Below are 15,100 nucleotides of genomic sequence, written 5' to 3'. Positions count from 1 at the left end.
GTGGTGTTCTATTACAGATGACTGAGCTAAGACAAAATAATGGCAGAGTTAAACCCATCACACCAGAAATGCGTCATGCAGGGGACAGAGTGCTGGGGTTAAGCCTGAGCTTTGGAGTTGGAAAGAATTCAGTTCATGCACAGGCTGGTGACCTTGGACAAGTCCCTTGAGTTCTCCGAACCTCGGTTTGCCCTTCTGTAAAATGAGTGATAAGGCTATTGTGAAGCCACCTTTAAACTGCATGACATACGGTTGGCATCATGTGGGCCCTCAGTAAGTAAGGGTAGTGCTGTTATTGTTATTATTGCTTGCGTAGTAGCTCCTGCAGTGATACGGTGGAGCAGGCAGGGCAGGATCTTCCACGACATCAGGTGACAGGCTGACAGGCTTGTACTTCCTTTCCAGAACACTGCGGAGCCATGGGAGATGCATGAGCAGGGGAGAGACAGGGAAAGATACCATTGGGAAGGGGGCGGATGACTAGGAATTAAAGTCTGGGACAGGCACCTATCCCCTGGCTCCCCTGCCCCGCCTCCTCCAGTGTTGGGTGTCCGGCCCTGAATGGTGGCCATGGGGTGGCAGGAGTGAGAGGAAGAGAGACAGGTCCTAGGTGTGGTACTCAAATAGTAACCCCATGACCCAGGTTGAGAGGAGCAGTTTAGGGAGATGGAAGGTATAACAGTAGTTCAGTTTTGACTTTCCTTTGCACATGCTCTTCTGCCTAGAATGCCTTTTCCTATTTATTGTGCCTTCCTGAAAAACTCCTGCTGGTCCTTGAAGATGCTGCCCAAGACCACTTCTCTGAAAATCTCTCTGGAGCCGACACAGTTTGCAATTTCCTGAGAAGGCCGCAGCTCATCAGGTTATCCTGGAAACCTCTGGCTCCCCACGTGTCTTTCTCATCCCTCCCCTGTGAGTTTCTCAAGAGCAGTCCTTGGCTGGATCCATCGGAGGACCCTCCGCGCCGCACGCAGTTGGGCTGGGGAAGAGTCTTTGCTCACCAAAAGGGTCTGCAGAATGTTGCTGCAGTTCAGGCTGTGGCCACGCGGGGGCAGCAACGAACAGGTCAAGGGTCCGAAAGGCACTCTGGCTTTCCGCGCCTTTCTTTTTTCTTTTATTCTTTTTTTGTTTTTTGTTTTTTGTAAAGGGTAAGAAGAGGAAAACCCCTCACGACAGAGTTTTTCCCACCTGCTCCAGCTACCCAGTGGCGGTGCTCCGCAGCACAACAGCAAGTGGAGTTACGCAAAATCTAAATTAGCTCAGTCCCCCTCAGCTCTGAATTCTCCGCTGAGCCACCTCTCTGGGGATAAAAGCTCGTTTCCCAAAGTCCACGCGATCTGCCCCACACGCCCGCTCCTCACCTCCCTGCCTTCGCGTCCCCCCACTTTCTCCCTCGCTACTTCTGCCCCATCGGCCACACTAGCCTTCCGGTTCCTCAAATCAAACAGTGTCTGGGCTGGGGGGCAGCTTTGGTGCCTAGAGAGATCCTTCTTTGTAGTTACTTTGCAAACGTATAGCCCATTTAAATTATACCTTGAGAAACACGGTTTCCCTTCTGCCTGTAGTCCCAGTTACAACGATTATGTTACTTTTACACCTGGCAAAGTGGACCATCACTTTCCTAGAGGCTATTGGATCCATATTTGGGTCCATTTAAAAATGTGGTGGCTTGAAATCGCTTAAATATTGTAGATAGCATTTCTTAAAGTGATATACATTTTATTCTTTTATCTGTTAAATCCCCCCACCAAGCAAACCCTTCTGAGGTCCTTAGCAGTTATTATAAATTTGAAATTAAATACATAAATGAAGGAAATGTGTTCTCTTAAATATTCAGGTACTGCTTCTAAACAGCCAAATTATCGTACACTTTTCAACTTAAAGTTACCAGCCAGAAATTAATCAATCATCTCTGGAAGGAGATGCAAAAATCTAGTAAGCTTGTTCCCTCCAAAGTGGTGGCAGCATAAGTTGGGGGACCAGAGTGGGAGGGAGTTTTCTCACTGTAAACTATTTGGGAGTTTTCGAATTGAAATTACGGAGTCGGGGGCGGGGGGGGTCTTCAGCTTTGTCCCCACTGTTTTCTTTCACTAGAAGGAAAACATACCCGAAGCTATTAGAACCCACTGTTAACATTTGCTTCTTCATGAGGTGGTACAGGGGTGTTTGGGGGATTATCTTCTGTGATTTCTGATTTATTTTAAGTTTAAATAATATATATACCATAAAATTTACCATCTTTCCCATTTTTCAGTGTCCAGCTCAGGGGCCGCCATCACCACCCTCCACCTCCAGAACATGTCCATCTTCCCAGGCTGAACCTCTGTCCCCACTCAACGCTAACTCCCCCACCCCAGCCCCTGTAACCCACAATACGCTTTTTGTCTCTGTGAATTTGACCATCGTAGGTGCCTCGTGTAAGTGGAATCACACAGACCTTTTGTGACTGGCTTATTTCACTTAGCATAATGCCCTTGAGGGTCAGCCAAGCAGTGGCACATGTCAGAATTTTGTCTGTGTTTTTCTAGTTAAGTTTAAATGAAAAACACGAAAGCACGTGCACATGAGTAAAATTAATGAGCCATTTTGCAGGGCCTGACCTGTGGAGTCTCGGTCTTCTCTCTCTGTCATCTCCAAGGCTCTGACTGTGCTCTTTCCCTGTCCTCACCCCGGTCCGCTGCTTTTCTGTAGCAGGGATGGGGACTTAGCTCCTAGCCTCCCCCTGCCCCCACCCATCTCCCTACACTGGCATAGTTCCTGGCCATCTTCAAATTTTTCAGCAACATACTTTGCCCTTTAATTTCTTCTTCTACCAACTGTAATTTTTTTTTTTTTTTTTACTATTCCAGATAGGTAATATGAAAAGTGAGTGTTGGTTTTGCGTTTGTTTTTTTTTTTTTTTTTTAATTTTATTTACTTACTTTTTAGAGAGGGAAGGGAGAGAGAGATATACCAATGTGTGGTTGCCTCCTGCACGTCCCTCACCTGGGACCTGGCCTACAACCCTGACATGTGCTCTGACTGGGAATCAAACCAGCAACCTTTTGATTTCCAGGCCAGCACTCAATCCACAGAGCCACACCAGCCAGGGCAAAAAAAGTGAGTGTTTTTAAGGCGCTTCCTAGGCACTAAGCAGCCCTCAGTATTTGTACATAGATAAGCTAGTTTAATACCCACAACAACCACATCAGATCTCTGATAGGCACCCTTACTGTTCCCATTTTAGAGATAGGAAGCTGAGGCCCAAGAAGGTCACAGAGTTTTGCACATGGGAGAGCCTGAGCTGCCTCTGGTAACTCATTTTGGCTTTGAATCTTCCGAGGAATGAGTAAATAATTTCCTTAGTCCTGGCTGGTCTGGCTAGTTGGTTGGGTGTCATCCAGCAAGATGCAGAGTCATTGGTTCAATTCCTGGTCGGGGCACATGCCTGCGTTGTGGGTTCCGTCCACATGCAAGAGGCAACCAGTTGCTGTCTCTCTCTCACATCGATGTTTCTCTCCCTCTTATTCTCCCTCCCTTCCCCTCTCTTGAAATGAAATAAATGAAATGAAATGAAAATATTAATTTCCTAATGGCTATACCTGAGGTTCATCAGAACTCAGCCAGGGTACACTTAAGAGTTGTGCAGTCATTATACGTCAATTTTATATCATCGAAAAGAACTGCAAACAAATATTAAACTCCAGTTAATGGTATGAGCACTGAAGTGTTGAGAGGAAAGTGTGCAGATGTCTGTGACTTATACTAACATGGATAAAAGGTAAGATGAATGAATGGATAGATATTAAAGCAAATATATTCAAATTTTTATTGTAGTGCTCAGGAGCATGTGGGTGTTCACTGTATAATTTTTTCAACTTTGCTGTATGTTTAAAATATTTCAGAATAAAATACTGAAATGTCTACTCCGAACTTCCCACAAAAATATCTGTCCTCTCCCGCCTGGACAGGCAAGAGGCCCTTCAAATTCGATGCATCCACACTTGGGTTCATCTACTTCCCCTAAAACGGTTTGTCTCCAGAGTGTCCTCCTTGAAGTGGGTTCTGATTCACCAGGCCAGAAAGCTAGAAGTTGCCAGAGATTCCTCCCTGTCACCATTGGGTCCCAAGATTTATCTTAGGGTGACCAATTAATTGTCCTCCAGTTTACCCAAGACTGAGAGGGTTCCAGGGATGTGAGACTTTCTATGCTAAAACCAGGAAAGTCCTGGGCTAACTGGCATGAGTTGATTTCCCAACCATCATTCTTGATTCTTTTGACATGTTCAGTTTATTCAAATTTCCACTGCCCTAGTCTTTAAAAATGATGCATACAATAGTGATAATAATAATAATAAGCAGTGGCAGCTGGCTTATAGCAAGTGATTGCTACAGGCATTTCCATCTGTGGCAGGTCTTTTGATCCACACAACACCCCGCACTGAGTGACTGTAATATCATCCATGTTAAAGATGAAGAAATGAGGCCCAGAGAGGTGGGGCCCTTAGCCAACAGCCACACCCATAGATCACAGCAGAGGAGCTGGCCCCGCCTGGACGGCTGTGAGCACCCAGGCTTCACCGTCTTTGAGCAGCCACCCAGAGTGCCAGCTCTGGGTCCCCCTCACTGCAGGCTTACCCTCCTTCGACAACCGTCCGCGCTTTCATCAGACCGATTAGGTAAATTTTGTTTTCTGATTACAAAAATATTACCATCTTATAATTTTTAAAGAGGAATTCGATAAACAAATCAATAAGGTAGAAAGTAGTAATTTCTCAGAGCAGCGCTCCCCGGAGAACACCACTCTTAATGTGATTCTTGTTGGCACCAGAATTTCTTCTTGGTGTGTAGAACGGAGCACTTGCAGTTTTGTATCAAGATTGAGTGTGATTGACTGATAGATGTAGACAGTAATAGAGGTAAACAGAGATATGAAAATGATAGGTAGATAGCTAGAAAGGTAGATAGGCAGAGGATATTATAGCTCTGTCTTTGACTTGCTTTTTCCCAGACTGATCTTTTAAATGCACAGCTTGGACCCCATCCTCCAAACCAAGTCCCCACTCCACAGCTGCAGGCCGTTGTTCCTATGGCCCCTTCAGCCTCAGCTCCCCACCCCCTGATACCGTCCACTGGCCTCTGCCCTGGGGCTCTCCTCACACCACAGGTTGCAGTCCTGTGCTCACCTCCCTTCACTGACCTGCACTCGTCGGAAGTAACGTCAGCCCCGTGCCCACATCTGCCCCCCTTGAGTGTTCATTGGTTGTCCACTCAGACCTGCTTTTATGGGAACTCTTGGTGAGGAGGACGGGGAAGGGGTGCTTGACAACGGTAGAGACTGAGGAGTGGGCCGTACGATGCTAATTGTGTCAGGGTAGCCTGAGGAGGTGGCGAGTACTCGATGACAGGAAGGAGCGGGGAGCACGGTCTTGTGGAGAGAATAGTAAGTGCAGCTGCCTGAGGTGGAAACATGCTGCCCTTAGTGTGGCTTGAGCACTGTGACCAAGACAGGAGAGAGAGGCTTAATCTAATCAGGCATCGCCGCCACCTCTCTGAGAGTCGTGTCTAGGGCAGATTATGAACCACAGCGCCACTGACGTTAGAACCGAAGCCAGCTGTAAAGGAGTCGGTGGAATCCGTTCGAGGCATGAAGCCAGGAGATGTGCAGGGGAGGCTTCATAATCACACCAGAGGGCAGAGGGGTCCGGAAAGGCCATCCCTTCACTCCACTATCCCCCAAATAGGCCCCGAACAACCACCTTTGTGTGCTTGGCTTCTGGATGCCAGAGAAACACCACAGGGAACCAGACCAAAAAGGTTCTTGTCCCCTGGTAGGGAGACATGCCAAAAAGAAGGTGCGTGTTTTGTCAGGTTGTGATAAGGGTGACAGAAAAAAAATGCAGCTGGAGACAGAGTCAGATGGGGGTGGGGGGGCTTTTAGATAAATTAAAGAAACTTGAATACAGCGGGGAAGGGAGCCATGGGGCTGAGGTGGGCGGAATCTGGAGAAGGGAGGGCCTTCTAGGCAAGTGGACCAGCAAGTACCAAGACCCTGAGCGCGGAGCGTGCTCCTCTTCCAGGAAGGCCAGAGAGCTGGTAAGAGCAAGGGGAGAGGGAGGGCGCCCATGCAGGGCACATGGGTGCCATTCAACCATGGGATTGGTGTTGCTGTTGCTGCAGGATTGGAGGGGGAAGGAGGCTCTGAGCCAAACCCTGATCCACCTGCACAGAAAACCAGCAGAGCAGGGCTCCCCTGGGCAGATGGAGGGAAAGCTGCTTCTTCGGTGCCCTGGAGATGACCAGGGGGGAATAACCAAGGATCCACAACTTTCATTTCATGCTCTCCACAAAATCTGATCGGTTTCAATCATGTGTGCATGCTTTTGTAAACTTTTTAATTTAAAAAGTATAGAGGCCCTGGCCCATGTGGCTCAGTTGGTTGGAGCATCTTCCTGTAACCAAAGGGCTAATTCCTGGTCAGGGCACATATCCCGCTGATCCCAGGTATGTGCCCTGGGATTCCCCCGTCAGAGAGCGTCCAAGAAGCAACCAATTGATGCTTCTCTCTCACATCAATATTTCTCTCTCTCCCTTCTTCTTTTTCTAAAAGCAATTAAAAAATGTCCTGGGGTGAGGATAAAAAAATAATTTTTAAAAAAATATATAGAAAGTGTGAACACTTTAAGACTTTTTAAAATGGTATCACTAGTATCCCATTTTTCTGAAGATAAATGTAGGTATAGAAAAAGCAACAGAAAAGAAAAGTTAATGGATAGTTACTCTCTAGGTAGAGCTATTACTGGAGAGTGTAATTGTTTTCTTTGCACTTTTCAGCGTTTTCCAACTTTTCTATAAAGACCACATATTACAATAAGATGTGAAAATACATGGAAAGCCTAAATTACCTCTAAAACACTCCTGTACCAGCCACAGGAAGAAGCAAATGTTAACATTTGGTCCTAATTGGTTCTGATCATTTTTTTCCTTTTTAGTGAAAGAAAACAGTAAGGATGAGGTTGAAGCCCCTTTCCCAACTCCCTCTGTCCCCCAGCCCCAATTCCATTCTCCCCTGTCTTCCCCAAAAAACAACTACTGCCCCGAGTCTGGAGCGAAGTCGCTGTTTCCTGTATTTACGTTTGACCACGGTCATGTTAAGAGGAAGTCTGTATTTGTTGTGCTGACAAAATAACCAACAGGGCTTTTTTAACAAAACTCCAAACAGTGCATAAATTATAAAATGGAGAAAGAACGCCCCGCCCGACCTCTAGAGAAAACAGAGTAATTAACAGCTAGAATAGAAACTTCTGGAGCTTGTCAGCCCAGCCCCAGCACGGGGGTCTGTCTTGTCCGTCCTGTATCCACCAGGACAGGACAAGCAGTGGGGGCTCCATACATGCTGAAAACATTTTTCAGTTTCTTGGATTATACCCATTTTCAAAGTAAACTGCTTTAATTTGGGATATTTTTGATTCACAGAAAAGTTGCAAAGAATAGCACAAACAGCTCCGATAGGCCCCTCGCTGTTTCCCCTATGGCTAACAGCTTCTAGAACTGTTACAGGAAAAACTCCTCCTAAGGAGGTTCTTCTCACCAAAGCAGTGATGGATTAAAGATGGGCGAGGCTATCAGCATGCGGCGCAGGGTTTACCGTGACCCCTTCTCATGGAAGAGAATGGGCCTAGCTAAGGTGGGGCTGGGGAGCTGAAAGGCATAGGGTCGGGGTGAAGCAGGGTAAGGGTGGAGAAGGTAAGGGCGGCCAAAGGCGAGTGTGGCAAGCACAGGGGTGGTGAAGGCTGAGGGCTGGGGTGGCAGGCACTCCCGTGGCCAGAGGCCAGAGAGCCAAGAGCGCAAAGCCCCTCAAGCCCTTCTTTCTAAGGACTTAATATAGTTGGCGGGTTGGGATGACAGGGAAGAAGGTACATGCTGATTGGCAGGCGAGGGTGGTGCTAGTTTTCCAGGAGGGTGCATGAATACCCAAAGGTATCAATGGGCTTCCTCCTTTCCGCACGAGGGGCCCTTTCAGGCCTCGCCCTCGGGATGAAGCACAGTTGCAAAGACTTTCTTTCCCAGATAATGGAAAAGATACTTAGAACTTCAAGGACTACTGCTGGGCCAGTGGGTGGGACAGGTACCCTCCTCCTCCCTGCCTTTGTTTGCTATCTGTCTTACCTGTTGGAACCATGATCCATCTGTAACTACTCAGAAATCATGTTTCTTAGCTGTGTTACAAATCACGACACTCCCGGCTTTATTTGGGTGCCCCCCGTTTTTGCGGTGATGCTCCCGTTCTGGCCCAGAACCCCACATTCCATTGTGTCCTCCTGGCTGCTGGGTCTCCTCCAGTCTGCAACAGCTCATCAAACTTTTTTCTTTTTCACAACTGGGACATTTTTTGCACTGAGAAGGTCATCTGAAGAACATCCCTCAATTTGACCCGGCCAATGTAGTTCCGTGGATTGAGTGCTGGCCTGTGAACCAAAGGGTTGCTGGTTCGATTCCCAGTGTAGGACACATGCCTGGACTGCCCCAGGCCCCCAGCAGGGAGCGTGCAAGATGCAACCAGGTGTTGATGTGTCCCTCTCTTTTTCCCTCCCTTCCCCTCTCTAAAAATAAATAAAACCTTAAAAACACTTTTTTCAAAAAAAAAAATAATATCCCTCAATTAAGGTGTAGCTGGTATTGTTCTCATCATTAGGCTGTTTACCTGTTGCTGGAAGAAACCCACAGAAGTGAGATGCCCTTCTCACTCCATTATATCAGGGCCACAGGATATCCTGCCAACTTACTACTACATGAGGCAGGGCCACCTGGTTAAGTGGTGTCTGCCAGGTGTCTCCACTGCGAAGATCCCATCTTTCGCTTTTCCATACTTGATTCATTGGCTGGGAGTCCGGGACTCTTCTGAGCCCTCTCCACACTCAGAAGGAAGCTGGAAGGATCGAGTGCTAGCTCCTAGAGGGCCTGTCAGCTTCACATGATTTAGAATTCTTTCGAAGGAAGATTTGACTCTTTTGCCCTCACACCCATCTTAAAGACCTGAAAACTGAGGTTGAAGACAGCAGACTTCCTCGTTAGAGGGTGGCCCAGCCCAGGGTGAAGCCCCACCCAGAGCTGGATGAGGGCTGTGGCGCCACACGTGTGCAGGCAGGTAGTGACTGGGCCTGCGTGGGAGAAAGGGCAGGAAATCGGGTCCCCAAGCGCAGTCCTGGGCCCCAGGAGTTGGGTACAGGCCGCCTTCTGAGGCGCTTACCCCATTTACACAGAAGCTGCCTGCGCGGGGAGGCGTGGAGCCGCGGGGTGGCCCAGCAGGATTCCAGCAGCGGGGCGTGGCCAGCCCGGCCAGGTGCGGAGCCTGGGCCCCAGAGGTCACCTGGGTCGGCCCTGAGCCCGCCGGCAGGGCGGGTGGGCCGCTGCCACCTGAAAGCGGGGCAGCCTCCGACTGCGAGCGCCCCGCACTTTCGGCAGCTCGGCTCCCCCCGGCGCCTGGCGTTGACCTCGACCCGGGCCCTGCCCACTGAAGGTGAGACCGGTCCTGCAGGTATAGACGTGCTGGCTGTCCCCATGGGAGGGGTCTCCCCCTGTTCCCGTGACCCATTTCCTGTTTTCTAGGCTACAGCGAGGGACAGCCCGTTGGTGCCGGCTTACCCAGGCGTTGAATGAGGGGCCCCTCCCCACCCCGGGAAGGGACTGTAGGGACCAGCCCAAGTGTGCAGGGCACTAATCAGGCGGGAAGAGGGAGGCAGGGAGGTGAGGGCAGGTCAGACAGGCCACAGGTGCAGGGGCTCCAGTGCCCAGCACCTGCCCACCTACCCTCAGAGGCCGGGGCTTCTTGGAGAGCCAACAGGCAGCTGCCGAGGGGGTGAGGATCAAAGTCAAAAGTCTGTGGTCACATGCCAGAGTCATCTGCTGCCTCCTGTTTGGGTTCCTCCTGCAGGAATGGGGGTGGGGAGGGGGGGAGGAGAGGGCGGGGTGGGCAGGACTTCCTGGAAAAGGGAGACCCTGCTGTTTGGGGGAGGGGGTGACCCTGGGGCACATACTTAGATGTTGTCAAGCACACCACACACAGCATACACACCCCTCACATTGAGACACAACGCAGACAACACAACAGGACCCAGGCACAAAACTGGGACACTCAAGTCATCATCCCACACAGTTTCAGTTGTGAATTCAAGTGCACATCACAGACACATGGGCCTCAGTGTGCACATCTACAGGGACACAGCAGGCATGTGACACAGGCAGGCACACTGGGCTACACAAAGAAAACAGCTCAGACAAGCCCAGACACAGGCAGACAAACATGTCCTTGGAGAACATGGACACATGAAAGACGTGTCTGGCTGGGACACAGGGAGCATGCGCAGATAACGGCACCCCATCCCACAGCACCACCAAGCGCACGTGGACAGGAGCTGTGGGGGTAGGCGGGGCCGCACGTGTGCGCCAGACGCGGAACCCAATCCATTGTCCAGGGCTGGGGAAGTCCAAGGCTCACATGACCCAAGGAGAGGGCTACAGCCTCTGGAGAATCTGCATCATCCTCACTAATGATCCATTTCCGTCCCAGAGAATAAAGGCTCAGTGACTCTTGCCAGTTCTGCCTTGTAACTCACCTGCCTCTTGGAGCGCACAGCTGACGGGCTTGTGCCTCTGCCGGGGTGAGTGCTGGATCCTCCGGGATGAGGGAGGGCGGAATGAGCCTGCATGGCCACCCTCCCTGGCCCCTGGCTGGACCCCGCCCACCCGCTCACCCGCCCAGCCAACTTTGCCCTAAAGTCCTGGGCACCAGGGCGCCCCTGGGGGTTTCCCGCTGGGCCAGAGCAGGGCAAGTGGGCGTCTCAAGAACCTTCTGCCCAGGCCTCTGCCCAGACGCTTGTCTCTCCCCTCCTAGATGGACACAAGGACAGTGCTGCTCATCCTGCAAGCCTCGTTGGTGCTCCCCCTGGCTGATGGCAGTGACCCCGTCCTGCGCTTTGTGGCTGTGGGTGACTGGGGAGGGGTCCCCAATGCCCCATTCTATACAGCCCGGGAAACGGCCAATGCCAAGGAGATGGCTAGGACGGTGAAGATTCTGGGCACAGACTTCATCCTGTCTCTGGGGGACAATTTCTACTTCACTGGCGTGCAGGATGCCAATGATAAGAGGTTCCAGGTGTGTGCCCCTGGAGCGGGGGTGGGGGCAGGTAGAGAAGCCTCTCAGCCTTTTGATTCTGAAGAAGGCAGAGGGAAGCTGACATTCGTGGGGACCTAGAGCACTCAGCGTCTCTCTCGTCCCGGCTCCTGACTGCTGGGAGCATCGACATGGCTGCTTGACCTTGGGGCGGGGGCGCCCTTTCTGTCTGCTGCAGGAGACCTTTGAGGATGTGTTCTCTGCCCCCTCCCTCCGCGGCGTGCCCTGGTACGTGCTGGCTGGCAACCATGACCACCTGGGCAACGTCTCAGCACAAATCGCCTACTCCAGGATCTCCGAGCGCTGGTGAGCCTGTTCCCCTCCCATCCCCCGAGCCTCGCAGACGGAGGGGCTCGCTGGCCTGAGCTGACCCCGGGGCCTCTCCACCCAGCACGTGTGCCCACCGTCTGTGCCCCTCCACAGGAACTTCCCCAGCCCTTACTACCGCCTGCACTTCAAGATCCCACGGTCCAATGTGACTGTGGCCATCTTCATGCTGGACACAGTGACACTGTGTGGCAACTCAGATGACTTCCTCGGCCAGCAGCCTCAGAGGCCTCGTGACCCAAAGATGGCCCACTCGCAGCTGTCCTGGCTCAAGAAGCAGCTGGCAGCGGCCAAGGAGGACTATGTGCTGGTGGCTGGCCACTACCCTGTGTGGTCCATCGCCGAGCACGGGCCCACCCACTGCCTGGTCCATAAACTGCTGCCCCTGCTGGCCACGTACAAGGTCACCGCCTACCTGTGTGGCCACGACCATAACCTGCAGGTGAGAGACCTTCAGGGGGGTGGGGTGGGGAGCCAGGGAAGGCGTTCTCACGCTGGTTGACGTGCCACATGGCACATGGGGATCCTCCTGCTGTTTGGAGGTCTCCCAAATGGCACTCCCCCTCAAACTTGATCCTCTTTAACCAGGAAAACAACCCAAAATTCCCTAAAAGCCATCATAATAGCTAGCAGTTGCCAGTACTTACTCAAGGCAGACTTGTGAAGTAGGATCAACACACTTCTACAGTTGGGGAAACTGAGGCCCAAAGGGCACTTGAGACCCTGGACTCAAGACAGGTGGGCACAAAGCCCGTGGTCGACCCCACTGAGGGGGTGGGGGCTCCACTGACCCCGAGTCCTCCACCCACAGTACCTTCAGGATGAGAACGGCATCGGCTACGTCCTGAGCGGGGCTGGGAACTTCATGGACCCCTCGAAGAGGCACTTTCGCAAGGTTCCCAGTGGCTACCTGCGCTTCCACTACGGGGATGAGGACTCACTGGGCGGCTTCGCCTACGTGGAGATCAGCCCCAAAGAAATGAGCATCACTTACATCGAGGCCTCCGGCAAGTCCCTCTTCAAGACCAGGCTGCCAAGGCCAGCCAGGCCTGAGCGCTGGTGAGGGGCCTAAGGCAGAAGGGCTGCCCTGCCATAGGGCGGTGGGCCCCGCTGAGACCCTTGCCCTTTGACAGGCCTTCTCATGGGCCTGTGGTCCTGCTGAGCAAGAAGGAAAACCGCACATGCTCTTGAACCTGACATCCTTCTGTCATTGCCAAACATTCAATAAAAGAATGAGATGCAAGGCTGCAAGTGTGTCTTGAGTGTCCCTTTCCTCACCTCTCCGGGGAGTTGCAATGCCTGGGTTCTAGAGTGTCCGGCTCTCTGCCTTGCTGGACTCCACGTCTTAACCCTCCTTCCACAGCCAGCTGGCCCCATACAGGGACATGACTTTAAGTAAAGGCCGGACAGAAGAAAGGGCACAACACACAATCTTTCCTCTCCCAGCCCACCTCCCTAGGGACAGCCACCACCGTCAGTTCCTCTCTTTTCACAGCTGAATGTCTCCATCATAAAAACATCCGTTCTTTATAGAAAGCAACACAATATCCCCTGCAGGTGTTTAACCACAACTCTTCTTTCTACTTAAACCACAACTCAACTGTTCATAGCAGAACACTCATTTTGTTAATTTCAACATGCAATTGTTGTTATATGGCTTCTGAGATGAAATCTCTCACCCCTTCCCTGTCTTTCCCTCCCCCTCTCTTTAAAAGAAATCTTTCTATACATGCTCTTTTTTCCTTCCAGGATTTCACCATGCAAATAAAAGCAAACGTCAATGTTTTTTTTCCCTCCCTTCTCACTGATCCACACCTTGCTTTTTAGGGGTTTTTTTTTCCTCAAAACAACTTTATTTAGGCATAATTGACACATTTAAAAGATACAGCTCCATAAGTTTTGATAAAGATACACACCCACAAACCCTTACCACAATTAAGATATAAGCATGTCCCACACCCCCAAAGGTGCCCTCTGTACTTTCCTGTTCTGCCTGTCTCTCCTGGAGATCTGTCCACCAGCTCTCCGTGGCTCCCAGTGCATCTGCAGCTACCGAGGCCCCACTGTGTGCCTGACCCACTGCCTACGTAACCAGACATCTCCTGAGCAGGAGTGTACAAATTTTTGGCGCCTCTGGGCCACACTGGAAGAAGAAGAGTTGTCTTGGGCCACACATTAAACACACAAACACGAAAACTGATGAGCAAAAAAAAGGTTTTAGGTAAATTTACAATTTCGCGTCGGGCTGCATTCATAGCCATCCTGGGCCGCATGTGGCCCATGGGCCACGGGTTTGACACCCCTGTAAGGGTTGCCGGGGTTGCCAGGGTTGCTCCCAATAATTTGGCTATCCTCAAACTATGCCGCAACAAGTGATCCTGTCCCCGTATCCTACATGGGCAGATACGTTTGTAGGATAAACAAGAGCAGGACTGCCGTTCTTTTTAACAGCCACGGAGCTTCCACCTGTCTCTGGCTCCCTGCTGGGGCCTGTGAAATCTCCAATCTTTCCCTTTTACCAGCATAGCTAGAGCGGACATTCCTGGACCCATGCTTTTGTACATCGGTGCAAGTGTGTATGTAGGAAAACGTCCAGAAGTGGAATTATTTCAGGGCCAGTTTCTCACAATGAATGCTAAAAGCAGAATGTGCGTCCTGAGCTGAGGCTGCAGAGAAGCCCAGTTCCTCTTCTGGGGAGAGTTGACTAACACCCACCCACAGCAGCAGGGGAGTCACAGAAACGTCTCCCTTGGCCCGCCCTCAACTGCCGCTTGAGCTGCCAGCCCAGCTGAGTGAAATGAAAAATGAAATCTCTTGGACAAAACATAACTGAAGTTACTGCTGGGGAGAGGAACTTGGTGAAGGGACACCTTCCAGTCCCTAAGTTAGAGACCTCCATAGTGTTGAATTTGTTACACGTACAAGTGTTACTGCTAAAATTAAGCAAAGCTGTCTCACCCAAAGACCAGCCCTGAGTTACTTCCAACTGATGTTTAGTTGGCTGGCATTACTACCAGCCAATCTCTTTGCAAAAAAGGGGGGGGGAAAAAAACCCAACACCATCACTTCTAATCCTGACCCACAAGGGAAGGGCTATAATCAAACTTGCTTCTCAAAGAACATTACAGAAACCAAAGAGATAACGTGCCCAAGGTCACATCCTGAAAGTGGCAGACTCAATCTTAACTGAGGCAGTCAAAGCAGCTCACAGCTGCTCACCCTACCTCTTCCTACTGACTCAGAGGTTCTGAACAGGAAGGGGTCTGAATCAGAGGTTAGCCCAATGTCGCTGTTGGCAGGGCGCAAAGCGTGGAATCAGCCCAATGTCCCCGATCACAGGGCCCAGAACTTGGAAAGGAGAAGTGACACATCAAAGCAGGTGCTGGAATGTGTGGCAAGGACGGGGCTGGCCCCCTCCTCCACAACGACCAAGCACTTCTACCAAGCATTAAGGACCATGGCCTGTGCCAGAAAGTTGGGGACACAGGAGCACGAAAAATAATAAAGCAGGGTAGACCCTCAGAGGGCTTCTGTCCAGCTCAGGGAACAATGCCAACCAGCACATAGCCATTGTTATAAAGATGCCTTCTAAACTGACAGAGTTCCTCAAGACCAGTCGCA

General features: G+C 50.9%; 1 protein-coding gene across 1 annotated transcript; it reads left to right on the top strand.

Moving 5' to 3' along the window:
- Positions 1–9,343: 9,343 nt before the first annotated feature.
- On the top strand, positions 9,344–12,708 carry ACP5 (acid phosphatase 5, tartrate resistant). Its single transcript, XM_054562270.1, has 6 exons — positions 9,344–9,499; positions 10,550–10,640; positions 10,874–11,134; positions 11,331–11,458; positions 11,576–11,921; positions 12,291–12,708. Exons 3-6 carry the CDS (start codon positions 10,874–10,876, stop codon positions 12,540–12,542), a joined length of 987 nt encoding a protein of 328 aa, XP_054418245.1. The 5' UTR covers positions 9,344–9,499; positions 10,550–10,640; the 3' UTR covers positions 12,543–12,708.
- The last annotated feature ends 2,392 nt before the right edge of the window (positions 12,709–15,100 follow it).

This window comes from Pteronotus mesoamericanus, unplaced genomic scaffold, assembly GCF_021234165.1.
Source record: "Pteronotus mesoamericanus isolate MK-2021 breed Mesoamerican mustached bat unplaced genomic scaffold, CSHL_Meso_final scaffold_636, whole genome shotgun sequence".
Classification (NCBI taxonomy): domain Eukaryota; kingdom Metazoa; phylum Chordata; class Mammalia; order Chiroptera; family Mormoopidae; genus Pteronotus; species Pteronotus mesoamericanus.
The sequence above is the reverse complement of the archived record's forward strand: the minus strand, read 5'-3'. Positions and strand labels throughout refer to the sequence as shown.